The sequence below is a fragment of the Silurus aristotelis genome, assembly GCF_946808225.1.
Source record: "Silurus aristotelis genome assembly, chromosome: 7".
Lineage (NCBI taxonomy): Eukaryota > Metazoa > Chordata > Actinopteri > Siluriformes > Siluridae > Silurus > Silurus aristotelis.
Window position 1 is genome coordinate 24,967,897 of NC_139580.1, and position 18,558 is coordinate 24,986,454.

Below are 18,558 nucleotides of genomic sequence, written 5' to 3' on the forward strand. Positions count from 1 at the left end.
GCACCAGTTATTTCATTAACACAGTGGGGATTGTTTAGACGGACGCAAGCGAGAGAAAGACAAATTGACGCCTTGGAGGACAATGAAACATCTGGCCATGTTAATGCACTTAATCTCTGGTTTGCATGTATATCCAATCTACATGAATACATACATTCTGTAATGTAGGCTACTGTTAATGTTACAATAGAATTTTCTTTTTGTGTGTGTGTGTGTGTGTGTGTGTGTGTGTGTGTGTGTGTGTGTGTGTGTGTGTGTGTGTGTGTGTGTTCAATTAGAAAATAGATTCCTAATGCAAGCCTCACACACTCCGTAATTATATTGTACATACATTAAAAGTAAATAATGAGCTATCTTACTACACTTTTGGAAGGAAATAAATGTATTTTAAATGTTCTTTAATAGATTTGAAAGTTCACTAGATAATAATAGGGGTTTGTGGTTCCACATAAACCTTTAATGGGACAACCAAATTTAGAATGCAGCAAACAATTATGAAATGGGAAAAAACAAATATGAAAACAGAAAACAACACAAAATGTCTGAATATTAGTTCACAAATTCTTTATTATGTGTATTGCTTTTAAAAGTGCATACAGACGGAGGCACACAGAGTGGGTTTGTTACTGACACTGAGCATGTGTCTTTCTGATGAGACACACGCAGCACGCATATATGCAGACACGCACTCACACGCACATACACACACACACACACACACACACACACACACACACACACACACACACACACACACACACACACACACACACACACACACACACTGCTGTGATGGGGGCTTGGCCTCACATATTCATCTTTATCTTTCCCACTTTTCCAACAGGTGTGCTTCCTCACATTGCTGTCACAGTTATCTCAGCCTGCATTCCAACCATTTACAAATGTGTGTGTGTGTGTGTGTGTGTGTGTGTGTGTGTGTGTGTGTGTGTGTGTGTGTGTGTGGTGTGTGTGTGTGTGTGTGTGTGTGTGTGTGTGTGTGTGTGTGTGTGTGTGTGTGTGTGTGTGTGTGTGTGCAAGCGCGTGCACGTGTTTGTGTGTATGTAAGTGCACTTTTTTGAGAGTAGACATAATGATAATGTAAGCACCCTTTCTTATTTTTCAAATGTTGTTCTTATTTAACTTATAATTAATAATATAAAAAATAAAAGTAGTATTTCTTTCCCTTTCTAACGACAAATATAGGTTAAAACAGGTTTGCAATTTCAATATATAAAAAAAATATTTTTTTTATATATATATAAAATCAGTTCTAAAACTCTAAACACTGTAGTAATGATTATTATGGTAGTGAAGATATCATATTTTGCCTTATCGCTGTAGTTTCTGTACTGTATCTGAGCTCACTATTAAAAGTGATTTCCAAATTCTTCTTACGTTTATCCTTGAGACCGATATGATATTCTAAAAACAACAAAAAGAATAAATGCAATAAAAATAAATGATTGGTTATATGGTTGCAAACAAAGCATATCTGATTTCGCCAGACAGAATCTGCTGAGGAACTAAACTTTCTGGTGTAGGAATCATACCACCATATTTAATGATTAGGAACATACACATTTGGAAGCATAAAAGTCTAAATAATGTAGCCAAATGTCTGCATCTACTATGTCTGCAGAGTTTTAACAAGCAACAAGTCAGGTTAAGTGACACACACACACACACACACACACACACACACACACACACACACACACACACACACACACACACACACACACACACACACACACCAATCTATCCATCCATTCGGCAGTCCTACAAACAGGAGAAAAACTAAATAAAAACAAAAAAGGCCATGTAATGTGATACAGATGAATGTCTATACAGACAGTAACCTGAGTTTAATACAGGACCAGAAACCCCAAAGTCGTCGTGTATTTTATTTATATCACTTTACAGTTCAATAATTGATTCTGACTGGTTAATAATGTTCTTTTTCTTAATAAATGCACAGTCAGAGTAGTTTCAGTCAGGTCTTGAACACAGCTCCATATCATGCCGCCAAGTTAACTAACCGACAGCAACAGACAATTAGCCTATTGTTAGCACGCAGATCTAACAACAAAGAAAAAGACAGATCATTTTGATTATTTCAATTATATATATATATATATATATATATATATATATATATATATATATATATATATATATATATATATATATATATATATATATATATATTATACAGTATATATATACAGTGTCGGTGCATTTGGTACCTGGGCCTTCAGTGGGGCACTCACCAGACTTAATCCACCTTTTAATACTATCTCGTCGCTATTATAGAAACCATCACGACTATACAAAATATAACAATGTGTGGCATTACAGACACAAAGACATTTTACATATCGAGGGTGAATAAAATTTTTCTAAAGTAAGAAACCAAATTCAGACAACTCCAAACCTTTACACTACCACTACAACTGTGCACCTACATCATCTGGAGCAGTTATGAATCAATAATTGTCTAATAACATGACAAAAACATAAACATTTAAATAAAATACAACCTACTCACCAGAGATGCAGATGAATTATTTACACCGCTCCTCAGAGTACCGCTCATAATTATTTACACCGCTCCTCAGAGTACCGCTCATATTTACTGATCTGGAAGTGGCGAACAAACAACCTTTTCCCGGGCTGAGACAAGCTAACTAGCTTTGGGGGTTGGACGACCTCTCCCCACGATGTCTAGCTTTTCTTTAAAATGGATTTTTAAGAATGTCTGAGACTAAATCAATTTCTCGGCCTTGTGGGCAAATAAAAGTCTAACTCAGATGTATTAATGTGTGCATTACGCTACAGATGTGTTTTGCTAGTTGATCTTGGCTCTAACAGTTTCCCTCTGACCAAACAATCAGAGAACGGAAAAAGGCTAACGCTATTCTGTGAGGCGAATTTTAAATCGGTTTGGTTAAAAAAACAGACCCATTGCTAATATAGTCTAAGGTACATCGGCCAGCACTACTGATTCTGAAGGCCCTGGGCAGATTAGACTGACATGGCATACTGTATATGTGAAAAATCTTATTAGACAAAAAAATCTAACATCCACATGCATGTCCTGGAACCAGTGCAACCAAGAGAAATGCTATGAAATGAAGAGAATAAACTGTTGGGAATAAATTTATACAATTTTATAAAACAAATATTAGAATTTAGGTTGTAAATGTAGGCCAGTGCTTCTGATAGTGTTTAGGCCAGCAGAGAAGGCCTTGCCTTGAGGTGGTAAGCATACAAAAATTGGATCTCCAGGCATGGTTTTGAAGACAAAAACCTGATAAACACAGCCTTGTTTACTTTCTTTTGTTGATTAACGTCAGCATTTTCATGTTCTTTGATTGGATGGTCAGAAAGTGCACTAGTCAGAGCTCGCAAACCGCATCTGTAGCAAACTGCACAATCTCAAATATATCCTTGTGGATTTAATAGCTGTTTTTTCATTCCACAAGGGGTGACAAAGGAGGAGAAACCGATTTGGTCGCAGATATACTTATAAGGACATTTACAAGAAAAAGCTTTTAACCGAAAAAAAATAAAAAATGGACATCATGAGAAAAGGTCGGCCACAAACGGTTGATATTGATGCTTTATCTGGAGCTCATGTATGCAGGCAGTGCAGCTGCGGCTGCAGTGAAAATAGACTTGTTGAAGTGTGTTCATTGGGTTTCTAGCTTTAGCAATGACCACTGAAGGGCCTAGGTGTGAAATGCACTTTTGCCTTGAAATTCAAAGCATATAACACTAACACGATTACAGTCTTTTGAAACAAACTTTTATACTCCTTTTCACTAGAGGGCGGTAAATACTCAGATATACACAAAAACACGAGACAGAAGGAGAGCACAAAACCAAGATGGCGACTACACGGCCGGGTAATTACTATCGTTGCCATAGATACTTATGTTTCTTTACAAAATTGCAAAAACAAACACGTGTTAACATTTTAATATGTTTTTAAAGATATTACACCACGATTTTGGTGTCGTTTACTATGATTGTAGGTTGTTTTATGCTTATTGTGTATGTTATATACAGCTCCCAATACTGTAGGTCTGATATTACATAACTAAATGTAGACTTCTTTCATTTGTACTTTAAAACATCACATCACATTTAGCTAATTTAGTTGTATTTATTCGTTCTCTTGTTTATTAATAAAAGTAGGTAGACCCAACACCGAGCCTTCAAATGCCCAGTAGAAATATATCTGAAAGGAAAATTCATCAGAAATAAGAAAGTTTTTCTGTCATCTTGCAAAACAAATGTCAAGTGATGAATGAAAATATCTATATGTTAATTCTGCTAAAATCTGGAGAAAGAATCAACGTATATTCAGCAATTTTATACAAAAAGAAAGAGTCTAGTCTGTATAGTTTAATCTCAAAATACTAGGATTATAAATAAATTATAGCCTTTTATTTCCTATTGTCTTTAGACCTTACATTTTTGTGTTGTGTTGTTCATTATACAGACTATATGCTTTCAAAATTGCCAGACAAATAAATATAAAAATCTTGAAATAGCTGCAATATACTGTCTGTTATTTATGAATTTTCCTGCAAAAAAAAACTAAAACCATTGTAGAATTTGTCATGGTTTTAATTGTTGTAATGAAATGTGTTGCCTTCTATTAGCGTCATGTTACATCAGTAGAAAAGAAATGACCAAAACCCCTCTAATTATAAACAGTAGGGATGATCAGGATGTCATGAAGTATCCAGGTTACAATGAGTTTCTACACTGGTTCGATAGTAATGATTTAATGATGTTGGCAAGCATACTTTGTAATGCAATGTGTTCGGTAATGGATTTAATGGTTAACAGCCGATGGCTTGTAAGGGTATTTGTATTGGAAACCATTAGAATTTCAATGAGCCAAAATGTGCAAATTCAGAAGAAAAGAAACGAAAAGTACAAGTGATGATGGCATAACTGTAATTAATACATATAACTAAATGTAATATTTTTTCCTCAGACAGAACTGCCAGTGTTGTATCCTTTTTAATATGTATAGTATACAAAAATTAATCTACTGGAGCCACATTAATATTTTGGGGCAAAAGATATGCAGAGAATCTGCTTATGCAACCGGATCCTTACATAAACAGGGCACTTGTTAGATATAATAGTAAAATTTGTAGTGTCTACTATACCTATAAAACGTGGTGTATAATTGTTTATCTTTCCTAAATGTTAATAAAAGAAAAAATTTATTTAGCTTTGACTTGAGGCCTCAGCTATCTTCTGTGCTTCTCCAAATCCTGCTGTACTTCTCTGCATTTTACAGCCTTTTCTACTTCCTTTCCAGTCTCTGTATAATCATCTACAAAAGTAAGTACACACAACATTCAAATAGTAGCAGTTGAAGCTGCATTTTTTATTTACGAGCACATGAAAGAAAGGGGCAAGATTTGTTGTGAATTTTGTGCCATCTGTAAGTTTCTGTTTTGTGATATGAGAAGAAGTGGCTCTTAAAGAGATTGTGGGATAATTAAGGCTTCTAAGGAACTATTAAGGTTCTACATGGAGCTCTTTCTAATACCAGGAAAACCCTCTGAGAGCATCCCTCAAAAAATATGTATGAACAGACCCCCTTCAATATTTTAAATTTGATTATGTCGCAGCCTGATAATACAATTGTTCATATCGATTTTGTTCTCATTAATCTACCCTCAGTACCCCAGAATGACAAAGTAAAAACAGAATTGTTAGGAATGTTCGCAAATGTATGAAAAAGGAAGAACAAAAACTGACCATGTACATAAGTATTTAGACAACACTTCAATTCTTTGTATTAAATTTGCACACATTTATAGAATTCTGTTTTTGACATTTGTCATTATGGGTTACTGAGTGTGGATTCATAAAAAATAAATAAATCTGAGCGATTGTAGTATCAGGCTGCAACATATTATTATTATTATTATTATTATTATTATTATTATTATTATTTAATTTATTTTAATTTTAAGTAAAGGGGGTCTGAATGCTTTTCAAATGCACTGTGTGTATAAATATATATCCAATTATGTGTTTTGTGGTTAGATTAGTTTGTTGACTCATGAGTTCATGTACCTCAACCCTCATGATACTTACAATTAAATTCATTACCAAATGAATAAATGCATCATACACATTGTGTGATGCAGGTCAGGTATTGAGTTACCCCGACAATTATTTGGTCCTGGATTTGTGCTTACTCTTTTTGATGGCTGCGTTCGAGATCTTTAGAATCTACTGGGGTATGTTCGATCTGTCTGAGCTGCTTGACCTAATCTATTTTCATGTATTGTTTGTTATTGAATTGCCTATTATATTTTTTACTTTGTGTTTGAATCATTTATTACTAATACATTTTTTAATTCATAATTATTCTAATTATTTATTACAACCTTTTTTTCAATCTTACTCAGGAATGAGAGGCAACCTCCAGGAGAGTGAGAGATATGTAGGTGCAAGTCTATTCATCACAGGAGCCACACTTCTGCTCTCAGTGTACTTCCTGTTGTGGCAGTCATATGTGATGAGAGCCGATGTTATCATAAACGCCATTCTGCTCTGCATTTATGGCCTCTCTGGAGTAGCCGGCTTTGGGGCCCTTGCACGGTTCACCAGGTTCGGCTTTAGGGGTGAGAGTGTACAGCATTATACATCACATTTAATACTGACATCTGGACACAACTTCTGTTCTTCAGGAAAATAAAAAACAGATTAACAGCAATGACACATGGAATCCTGGAACAGACACTATTAATCAGATGTAATAGACTTTTTATAAAGCATAATATACAGTATATAGGTTCCCTGGTGGTCTAGTGGTTAGGATGCGGTGCTCTCACCGATGCGGCCCGGGTTCGATCCCCGGTCAGGGAACCAACACCAGCCATTAGGGTTGCACAAGCCTTAGTGCCGGTCCCAAGCCCGGATAAATGGGGAGGGATGTGTTAGGAAGGGCATCCAGCATAAAAACATGTGCCAAATCAAACATGCGCATGGTCCGCTGTGGCGACCCCTAATGGGAGAAGCTGAAAGAAAGTTTATACAGTATATAGCAATATCATATCTATTTTATAATGATAGAATAGAACAGAATTTTATCTAGCACATTGATTAACGCAAAAAAATTGCTAAAACAAGGACTCCCACTTACTGGTGCGGTAACTGTTTAAGAATTCTACCTCATCAACTAGGTTATCAAGCCCCGGACATGTTCAGTCCTTTCTGCATTTTCATTGTCAGTATAAAATATGTAACTGGTTTGCTATGCAAAAAAATGAGGATGTGCTGCATCTAAAGCATTTATAGGCTTACAACGACGCGCATGAAACCCACTGTGAAAACACTCTGTTGAACACATTCACAATGTAATGAAGCCTGGAGGACTGTGTGCTTATGTTTACAGGTTCACACCCTCGGTCGCTCTATAGATCTGTGCATTAACACACTCCTGTGGCAAAAAGACGGAAACATGGGTTAATTTGACTGGGCTGGATATAAATTAAGATTAAGATTAAGATATAGAGAACTACCTACCTAGATGTACCTCAAATACTTTATAGAATTGAATTTGAAACATGAAGGTTGTTTTAGAATGAATGTCCTGCCACTGTGTAACCCTCATTTCAACTGAAACAATCTTACAGAGTCAAGGCCTCATTGCAGAACTCACCATGGTCAGATGTTTTATTGTAACTACAATTTGGCAAACTTGATTATTATTCGATTTCCTTTTACACAGATTGCATAATTCCTCTTTCCCTTTCTATTTACTACTCACTTTTTATGCGGATGAATGAAATCAGCTCTTTTTCGAAGCTTTAGACTTTGGTGTAAATTATTTATATGCCAGTCATTCATAAGTCCTGACACTTTATCTGCAGCACAGCACTAGTGTGGCTAATTCTTTGTCCTAAAACACATTAAGTATGCTTTTGTGTTGGGCTTGCTGCCATTGAATCACTCCCAACCAGATAGACTGTGTTACAGGATAGCCTGTCTGCTGAAACTGTATAAATGAAGATAAATAGGTGGAGCTATATGACCGAAAATACAACCCCGATTCCCAAACAGCTGGAACGCTGTATGGAATGTAAATAAAAACAAAATGCAATGCCCCTGAAAGCCCCATATTTTATATTCTATAGGTATATAAATGGTAAAACTAAGTAAATGTACTATTGTAAGAAAATAATTTTTAAATTTCTTGGCTGCAACACACTTAAAAAAAAAAATTGGGACGGGACAACAAAAGTCTGGAAAACTAAGTGTCAATAAAAAGAAATTGCTTTTCGCCAGTATTTGGTTTATAGGCAACAGGTCAGTTAAATGATTGAGGTTCACCAATCTGTGAAAGACTGTGTTTACAATTTGTTGAACAATTTGAGAATTAAAACAACATCAGATTGCATTGTTGAACTGTTGAATATCTCATCATCCACAGTACATAATATCATCAAACATTCAAGAAAATCTGGAAAAATCTCAGTGCACAAGGGACAAGGGCAAGAATCAATATTGGATGCCTATGATATTTGGTCCGTCAGGCATCACTGCATTTAAAACAGGCATTACAGGATTCTATAATGAAAATCACTGCATGGGCTCAGAAACATCTCCAGAAATCATTATCTATGAACACAGTTTTCTGAAATGAAATAAAATGATTTAGATGTCTTCAAAGCTATTTAAAAGTAAAAAAAAAATGCTTGATATTTACCTCTCCCTCTTTATTTTATATTAATTAGAGCACTCAAACTATCATAGTAGTGCTATAATACTACTACTAATAATAAATAACTAATAATACTACTTAGTAAATAGGAAAATCTCTTCAAAAAAGCATACAAACTATCCAAATGTATTTAATTAACAGTATTAAAGTCAGTGCATTTGGTACATTTCTGAAAGCTAGCAGTCTGTCCCATTTTACAGATATGCAATTCTATTCCGGCCACATATTAGTTTTAACTTTATCAAGAAATAGTTGGACAGTCATGTTGTGTTGCACTTACCTTATCTTGGATCACACAAGGACACTCAAGACTAAAGAGGTCTAAGAGCTGCCTGTGCTTAAATATTGATGCGAATTTAAATGACAATGTCGCCAAAGCCAGCTTTTGCTGCTCTATCTGTCAGTGTTATCTGAGAAGTTGTATTCTGCTGCAACTCTTCACAGCTTGGTGTTCACATTGCTTGCTCCTCACACTCACTCCCTCTGTGGTGATGCCATTCAAATATAAAGTTCTTGAATGTGTTTTGTAACTGAACAAAAGTCCTATTTAATGCTAATACAGAACCAGCTGTGCTTACAGAAATCATCGTTTATAAATGTATGATCTGATATCGATACATTATAGCTGCAATCTGATTATGGTTCAGATCCTCATCACATTATCCTGAAGTTATCCATTATCCATAAATGGTAATAATTTTTTTAGGTATGAGGTGTTAGCATATTACTGTAAGTACTAATGATTGTTATTTATTCCTTAGGGATTTTGTACAAATATTGTATTAGCAGTTTAAACTTCTATGTTCACTTGTTTATTTGAACTACCTTTTTTAAAGGTTTTTTTGTTCTTTCTTTTGTTTTTCAGGATTTGACAGAATGACACGTGGTCTGTCTTGATATACATCCAAGTCTACACTTCACTTGACATATGGACATGTTCTATAATGGACCAATGCAGGCCCCTGTCTCAGCAAAAACACTGGTTTAAACTGTTGAACTGATCAAATGCATTACATAGGAACCAAATAAGGGAAAATTGACCTATGCAAAAATCTTTTACATTTTATTTTCTTTTGTAAATTTTTACAAATATGGATAAGGGGAAGGAAATAAATATGAAATCAGTCCACATTAAGATGTGATTAGAGCAATACAATATCTTAAACTGCTGTTTACATGTAAAAAAAAATAAAAAAATAAAAATAACAGGCTTGAACCTTTAATGGAGCTACACTACCACAAAGATTAGATACGTGTAACTATTCACCTGGTCACTCTGTGACACTGTTGCAGAATTTAAATGATGAATTAAAACGTGTGTTTTTATACATATATATATATATATATATATATATAATTTTATCAAAGTTTTTTTAAATATATATATTCCTATTAAAATATTTTTATTCTCATTGTGCAAACCTTATGATTCACTGTCATTTTTGCTGTTAGTAATTCTGGAGCTGACTGCATGCACTACATCTATACATAAACACACTGATGTTGAAATATTTGCACAATCAGATATACAAATTGGCTACCCAATGCAGAATATCAATCACTGGCATGTAATTTACTGTGTTTATACTCATGCATGCCATTTCTGTGAATTCTATCATTTCAAATGTGTCCAGTAGAGGGAGTGTGTTTATTTTAATGAGATGTCTGCTGCAGCTGTCTTTTTTATTCATGTTGGTTAATAGGTTTCCAATGACCCAACCAACACTGTTTCACTCAGTTTGTGTATTGTAGCTGTTCGGTGCAGTACATTTCAACCTAAAGTGACCACTTTGAGTTTACAATAAGCATAGTCGGTTTTGAAATGGAATCTATAACACCATCAGTACAAAATGACATGTTTCTGTAGGAACAATACCTGTTAGTTTTTGTGCTTGGATTTTTGTTTACTTGCACTTAATGGAGAGTAAAAATCATGTCTGCCAAGATAAGCTTTTGACATGAATAACGCATTTGATCTAATTTCAGGGTAAACAGCACATCAGAGCATGGGTGCATGTGAAAGTGAAAGGCAGAAACTATTTTGAAAGGTTAGGGAAGAATGCATTTTATGTCTGTTAGAGAAATAAGAGAAATATCTTCCCTTGGATGGCATGATGAGCTTTGTGCATGTTTGCTTTAAGTGAAATGGAAAAAAATGGAAAATGGAAAAACGCTTTTTGTTATCATTACAAAAGGGAGGCCAGAGGCTTTCGGGTTAATGCCAGCCTTGGCAGCTGGTGATCTCCAAACCAGGTCTCTGTTCCTCCATGTTGCTCCTTTTCTCATCCTGTTCTTTGAAGCTGCCTCTCCCTGACCATACTGAATTACACACCTACAAAGACTATTCTAAAAAAGTATTCAGCATTTTTTTTCTTACTGAGACTATTAAAGCTTTTAAGTTTTATATATATATATATATATATATATATATATATATATATATATATATATATATATATATATTTTTTTTTTTTTTTTTTTATAGACAGTGATAATATTAAGTCTTAAAGAAAAAAGTGCCGTTTGAGATTAAACTTTTGATGATTAGGTCGCCCTACATGTATATTTAATAAGATCATTTTAATTTTATTAATTAATCATATTAATACGAACTTGCAGTCGTCAGATCCTTAGTGCCATTAAAGCGTCACTCCTAACTTCACCCCCCCCCCCCCCCCCCCCCCTCTAGGTCGAGCCGCAGATTTCACCTGCCAATCAAAACCCCCGTCGCCCCGCCCACCTTGCGCGCTCTCGGCGAAGCACCTGTCGCAGATGCGCGCCGCCGCTCGCTCGCTCGCACACTCGCTGTTTTCCGCCTGAGTGCAGGTGTTGCGTCTCCTTGGCTACTGTTCAGCACGCGCGACCCCGTGTCCGGATCCACATTAGCGCACCTCAGCTCACAGTCTGTCCGCTTAAATGGCACCTTAATCACCTGGGGCTGTTTTCTTTTTTCTATTTTCTTTCTTTTTTTGCTTTTTCTTCTTTTTTGAAAAGTGGTCGTTTATATCTGGAAAGTGGACGAGAAATCTGTTCTCTCTCATCGGGTAAGCCTTATATTTTTCTATTCTGGAAGAGTCTTGAGCTGGTTTATTTGTTTGTTTGTTTGTTTGTTTGTTAAAAGCAGGCAAATAATTTATACACACAATAAAACTGGTATTTAAAGTTTGTCAGGGTTCTTTTGCAACTAAACCTGAATATACCACCATGATTATTATATATTGTATATATAATATCTAATTATTTATATGACTATTATATTATATTATATTATACGATTTAAAACGTATTACTCGTCGATAAAGTCTTGTTAATAATTATCGTATTAACTTTTCTCTTATGTTATTACCTACACTAGAAACTTTATTGTGCTCTAGTCCAAATAAAGTTCCTGAAGGAACCGGCTTTGTGAGTCGGCTCTTTGAGTCGGCTCTTTGTGTCGGATCTTCGAGTCAGCTCTTGTATCAGAGTATGCACTAATTTCCGAACATATTCAATTTGATTTCAAACTTCGGAATAATAATAAAAAGGAAATGAAAATAAAATAAAAATGCAACTCTGACTAAGAAAGAAAAATCATGTGTTTACATGGGTAATACAAATAATTAGTAATTCTTTACCGGAGAATTCCAGATCTACACACCATCCAAACTTTAATTAAGAGGGAGATTGAGCTCATTTAACCTGACTGAGGTGTGTAAATGAAAACTTTCCATTCGATTACTAGAATCAGGAGTCCATCAATCAAAAGAATAAATGTCCATGTACATGTAAATCTGCTTTATGAATCAAAACACACAGCATAAGCAAGAACATACTGTACATGAAGATATGCTTGTACCAGACATTTGTGGTGCCTTTATTTGACTTATATTTTAATAACATAACATATTTAGTTTTATTTTATAAACTTTATATATGGCAGATTAGTATTATTCTTTGCTAATTATAAGGTAGAATAAAGACAGGAATAAATGGCAATGCGCTATTAAGTAGCCAAAAGAGCCTACTCTTATTACAGTCGTGTTGCTGAATTTAACAACTATTTTAATATATTTCTTAAAATGGCAGTTTATAATTTTTTTTATAAGATAGAAAAAGACAGCAAGAAAAATGGCACTGAACTGTAATTATCCAGAATAGTCGACTCTTATTGGTGAGATCTAGCAATACCATCGATATTACAAACTAAAACGTTTATGTTTATCCGAAAAAAAAACTATACAACCTCTGTTATCAATAGAGAAGTGAATCTGTCCCAAATGTATGTGCACGTCGCTACTTTAAAGCTGGCATTAGTCTGTATGATTATTATTATTATTATTACTACCTTTTATGATTATAACTTGGCACACTGCATGAAATAATCCTAATAGTCCTCATACTAAATTCAGTAACAGATAATGTGTTTTTATTTGCATAGTCGGAAATATTTTATGAAGCTGGATCTAATAAAGAAATTTCATTCTGTCCATCAACATTTTTTTTTTCAAATCTGTCTTTGGTCAGTATGGCAGAAAATAGTTTTTTGAGTAAACAAAAAAACCCCACATTATATGTTCAAAATCATACAAAGCAATTCTGGTCATTGGAAATCTATTGAATTTCACTGGAAAGTCATCAAGTCAAGTCAAGTTTGCTTTTATTGTGATTCCAACCATATACAGTACAGTACACATTGAAACGGGGCCAGGGTGCTACATAAGACGACAGAAAAATAACACAAATCACATATTAACTAATATAAATTTATGTAATGTAGTATAACAACAAATTGAATAATGTACTAGAACCACCAGAATAAGCATGCAACGATCATTTGGGCTAAAAATGCATGCAGAACGTTAGATGAGAAATAGGTCTAGGTAGTGGATATGGGGAGAAACTATTAAAGAGCACCACAGTTTAAAATGAGGGCACTGTTTCCGATGCAATTGAAAGCAAAATAGCAGAATATAAATTTTTTTTTTTTATTTTTTTTTTTTTTTTGCTGTTTAGTGCACAAGTTATCATTTGTTTGTACACCTACAAAATAAATTATATAGTGTACATAGTGCCTGATTTGAGACATGGCCTATACTGGCTAAAGCATGGAGTGTGATACATGAGATGGTACTATTCTAAACAGAGTCAGTGTAAAATTCAACACCACGCCGAGCGCATCATTAATGAACACTACTTAAGCAGGACACACTTTCCCGGAAACGACTACTGTAGCTGGATGATTAGGCCTCAGACAACCAAAATGTATAATTTGTGATCTAATTAAGAATTGCTTAGTTTTGGTTTCATATATGAGGTGTTTCGTAGATGATTTCATCACTAGCTCATTGCTGGTCAATTTAAAAAAATGTGACAGCAGTGTGGTATGTTTATATATATATATATATATATATATATATATATATATATATATATATATATATATATATATATATATATATATATATCTTTCTTTCTCTCTTTCTTGTATTTATGTATTTATTTTTTAGTGTGTTTATGTTGTATCTATCGGGACATGCATGGACTATCGGGGGGGAAAAACAGGTTCAATATACTTCATCTTGGTCTGTTGTCCTACATTCTCTTGGCTTATTTCATCAAAACAGGGAAACCCACTTTCGATCCAGGCTCATCAACATCGATGAAAGGGCAGCATGATTAGCTTTAGTTAGGCATTGTGATTTCCAACTGGTCGTTGTTATTCGCTCATAAAAGGCTTCTTTATTTGCATTGCACATGGATTACAAGGCCATTATTACAACCTGCTTCTTTGTTTTCTTAACTTAAGTGCATGAAGTGGAGTTTAGTGGTGTGGAGACACATATGTTTGTGGCTTTTCAAGCTGAATAATATGATGATGTATTTCCCAGTTTTAGGGGTGATGTCGAGTCATAACTGAATTCAAGAATGAAATCTCTGACATTTTTCATTGGGGTTACATGTTTTTAATTTTTATCATTTAATGTAACTAATAGCTGTCCTCTCCTTAAGAAAAAATGATTAGAGTCTGGATAGTGCCTTCCTATGTTTGACATTGAAGTGGTGACTCATGATGCTCAGTTTTGTTAAAGTTTTACACACTTGATTGTTTCTGATGCTGATCTGTAAATACCAAAAAAAAAACCCTTACGTACAGAAGGTAGTACCTGGTGTAGTATAGTGCTAAGGTTACAGCATGAAAATGCACTGCAACACTACTAAATGTATTGTGTTTGAAAAAACATTCCAAATGGTAACCCCTGGAAAGAGAGAGATTGGAAAAGTCATCAACATGTTGTGCATTTTGAAGGGTATATTTTCTTTTTCTGGTGATGTAACTTACTTGTTCATATTTTATCCATTGCTGATATAAGATTGCACAAACTAGAATGCTGTTATTTAAACAGTGATTATCTTGTTGTGCCAATGACTAAGCTAGTCTTGTTCATGTACGTGGACCTCATTCCAGAATGTTCCACCATTCATTACACCTGAATGACATCATTCGAATGGGTAAAGCCCGTATACTTGTTTTACACAGGACTTCCACTGTTAATGTGCCAGTGAACATTAACATCAGGAAAAGTTCAATTTGCATGTATGGGTAATGTCTCCTGTACTTACTTCAGAATTAACGTTCAAACATTTTAATTTGGTTCATGAAGAATATATTGTTAATTGTAGACTTTGCCCCATAAGTACACTTGCTTAAGTGCATTTCAGATACGGAGTTAATTACTCTTACTGGTGACAGGTTATCAAATTGCACGTCTATTCACTGGTCCACCAATTGGCACACAGTCTTATCTCGTTGACTGCATCTGCAGAGCTCTGCAGGTCATCTCAGGACAATAAGAGCGGCCTTTTAATATTAGTCATCAAAAGGCCAAAAAAAGATAATTAAGGTCCAAAGAACAGCATCCTGATGTTTGCCATGTAACAACAAGTGCAATCTTATTTAACATATCAGCAGTATTTTTGTTATTCAGTATTTTTCTGCTTCTTTACCTTTATTTCTATTCTGTTGTGTAATTTCCTGAGCTTTATATGGCATAATACAAATGCACCTACCCAAAAACCAGAGCCAAGCTCTGTTTACATTGGTACAATGCCCAACTTTAAGGGCTGTAGCAGTGAAAACCTGAAGCTTTAATGCAATCCTGAAAATCCAGCACATAATATTTCTAACCCCAGGCTGTGATAAAGTCAATTGTTTTACAGTTACTGTTCTTTTATAGCTAATTTTTATAAGCCCAGCTGTAACTGAAACTACAGTGCCATTACTTATTAACTATTAACCTGTACAAGTCCCTAAGTTATATGAGAAGGATAGGCACGTATTTTGTACAATCAGTGTTTTGTCATTTCGCTCACTGAAGCACGCACATACACACACACACACACACACACACACACACACACACACACACACATACACACACACACAAAACAACATACACAGAATATCCCTGCCACACCTTTTTCCATGATACCACAGAGAGTCAACTGTAAATCAGGAATGAAAAACAGAAAGGGTGGAGTAACCCTCAGAAAAAGGGAAAAGGTGGAGCGTTAAAATTGCATGCTTCAAAAATAAATGTGAATGAAATGTAGTAAGCAAAAAATACCAGTGCACTTATACAGGGTGGAATAACTGCACCAGACTCTCAGCAGTCTTATTCATTAGAGTAGAGTTTAACAAGGCTTTATTTTGTTGACCCATTCTACAGCATTTTCCTTATACAATTATTTGGGCGTTTTCCTTTTCTCAATATAGTTCCTCAGTACTTTTTTGTTCTAAAATAGTGTGTGTTTAACATTTAAAATTAAAGTGCCTGTCTGACCTGATCAATATTTCATTTGCATTTGAGTTTGCATCTGATATCTGTAACATCTTAACTTCTGCACTCAACATGAAGGAAATGGTTATATTAAATACAAGCACAGGCTTATTTTTATATTGTGTGAAGCTGCCATTTGGGATTGTGACTTACCTACACTACAGTAATTAAAATAAAAAGCATAATGCTGACAATCTGGTATGTTTTGTGTATTGTGTTACAGGTTACAGATTACCTGATTAAAATTTAAATGGAAAGACAATCTAAAGGATTATACAATCTATTTTAATATCCACAGCTTCAGGAATAGCACAGCAACTACCGGATTACCGTGCATTACTATTGTGGATTTTAGTTTGTCCCCTGTCTTTGTTTGCTATTTTATAAAAATGTGTTGTACTCTGATAATACTGTTGTCATGGTGCTGTTGTTCAGGAAGCAAGTATAAAAAAAGCTCAAAATGTTGAATGCCATTGTGCTTTTCTGAGATTTTATTGCTTGAATTAACATGCTGTGTTCTGGAAGCAGTTTGTAAATGTAAAAGTGGGAGTCGGCTAGCAAGCCCTGGAAACCATAATATATTATAGCAACAAAAAAAGCTAAGTGATAACTGCAATGATTTCATTCTCCTGCATGCTGTACATGCATTTCATGTTTTGAGGGCTTTAGAAGTAACCCTGGCCTATTGTGTTGTATCAGCACCGATTGTAGTGTGGGTTACATTTCTGTCAACCCACAGCAAGTCTTAGTGAATCATTGACTACCATGTGTATACCTCGTGTGTTTTGTTTTTACTGAAGAAGGTCATAATGCCTCGGTTTAAACTTCATTGTGAAAATGCAGGTTGTATTATAAGAAATTTGTCTCGCTTTTATTATTAGCACAGACTACCCAGAATTCCATTATGTTTTCAATTTGAATGGAGTTTGAGCTTAATCAGGTTCATGTTAGTCCTCCTGGCATACAAAATATCTACATGAATAAATTAATAAATATCGATGAAGTTCATGTTTCAATACAATGTCTTTCTGCTAAATGCCGCAAATCTCCATCCAGTGAAACTCACTCCCACATCTATATGTAAAAAACCAAAATTATTTCATTGTGTTTCATAGCATTTAATAGCAAGTGATATCTAACCTAGCCAGACCTATTGGGCATAGTCTGTTTGTAATCATTCTGTTAATTTGATGTATTGAACAATTGTGCCCTGCCCTGTTAGCAATTATATGCAGTTACAGTTACAGTTATATGCAGCCTAATAATACTATAATAAGCAGACTGATAGATGATCAATGCCACTCCAATTAAAAATGTTTTTATCATTGTCGACCAGACATAGCACATGTTGATTTAGCAATTCATTTAGCAAAAAATGTTCCACATCTATCAATTTGTAAGGGAAACTCCTGTTTGCAGTCCTTTACAATCTCATAGGCTTTTAACCGGATTAAGATCTGTAAAGACATTCCTTTGATGGCTTGGTTTTGTGTTGTGTGTTGTTATCATACTGAAAGGGGAAAATGACTGGTATTTAAAGCTTTTTAATGATTCCCCTATCTTGATTTGAACCCTGGTACCAGCTAATGAGAAGCAGTATAATACTATGATGCTGCCAACATTATGTTTCACAGTGAATGTTATGTTCTCTGAGAGTCATAATTTATCTGGGTTTTTGCACCAATCATAAATATTGTTTACAATTATGTATAAATAGTTTTAGCCTAGTCTCATCAGAACCCCCCAAAAAATAAAGGTGGGCTTAGAATTTAAAAATAATAAAAAATAAAGGGCTTTGCTGTAGATACCCTATCCCATTTTGGCACCACAACATGATGCCTCTCTTAAATACAAAATCGGCATTGAGACAGTAAAAGATCTTGAACCATAGATGTAGCGTATGTCAGATCACAGCTCTTGAAATATTAAGTTGAGAAGTAGATGTTGTTATACGCCTGGTTTTGTGCAAAA

At 34.7% G+C, this 18,558-nt stretch overlaps 4 protein-coding genes across 4 annotated transcripts in view; 2 read left to right on the forward strand and 2 right to left on the reverse strand.

Moving 5' to 3' along the window:
* The window catches only part of LOC310728728 (transmembrane protein 80-like), an 11,934-nt gene extending 1,859 nt beyond the window's left edge, over positions 1-10,075 (forward strand). The window contains exons 2-7 of the mRNA XM_083546544.1: positions 3,829-3,908; positions 5,012-5,028; positions 5,274-5,367; positions 6,186-6,278; positions 6,450-6,665; positions 9,633-10,075. Of these exons, the coding sequence (XP_083402670.1) occupies positions 3,890-3,908; positions 5,012-5,028; positions 5,274-5,367; positions 6,186-6,278; positions 6,450-6,665; positions 9,633-9,664 (471 nt within the window). The 5' untranslated portion in view covers positions 3,829-3,889 and the 3' untranslated portion in view covers positions 9,665-10,075. The remainder of the gene's footprint in view (positions 1-3,828; positions 3,909-5,011; positions 5,029-5,273; positions 5,368-6,185; positions 6,279-6,449; positions 6,666-9,632) is intronic.
* The window catches only part of LOC310728659 (fatty acid desaturase 2-like), a 114,072-nt gene that overhangs the window by 21,009 nt on the left and 74,505 nt on the right, over positions 1-18,558 (reverse strand). The gene's annotated exons all lie outside the window — the stretch shown is intronic.
* The window catches only part of LOC310728702 (uncharacterized protein), a 43,640-nt gene continuing 36,486 nt past the window's right edge, over positions 11,405-18,558 (reverse strand). Inside the window, exon 2 of the mRNA XM_083546505.1 lies at positions 11,405-11,420. The gene's annotated coding sequence lies outside the window, so the exon portion shown is untranslated. The remainder of the gene's footprint in view (positions 11,421-18,558) is intronic.
* Positions 11,523-18,558, forward strand: part of eps8l2 (EPS8 signaling adaptor L2) — a 33,486-nt gene continuing 26,450 nt past the window's right edge. Inside the window, exon 1 of the mRNA XM_083546313.1 lies at positions 11,523-11,811. The gene's annotated coding sequence lies outside the window, so the exon portion shown is untranslated. The remainder of the gene's footprint in view (positions 11,812-18,558) is intronic.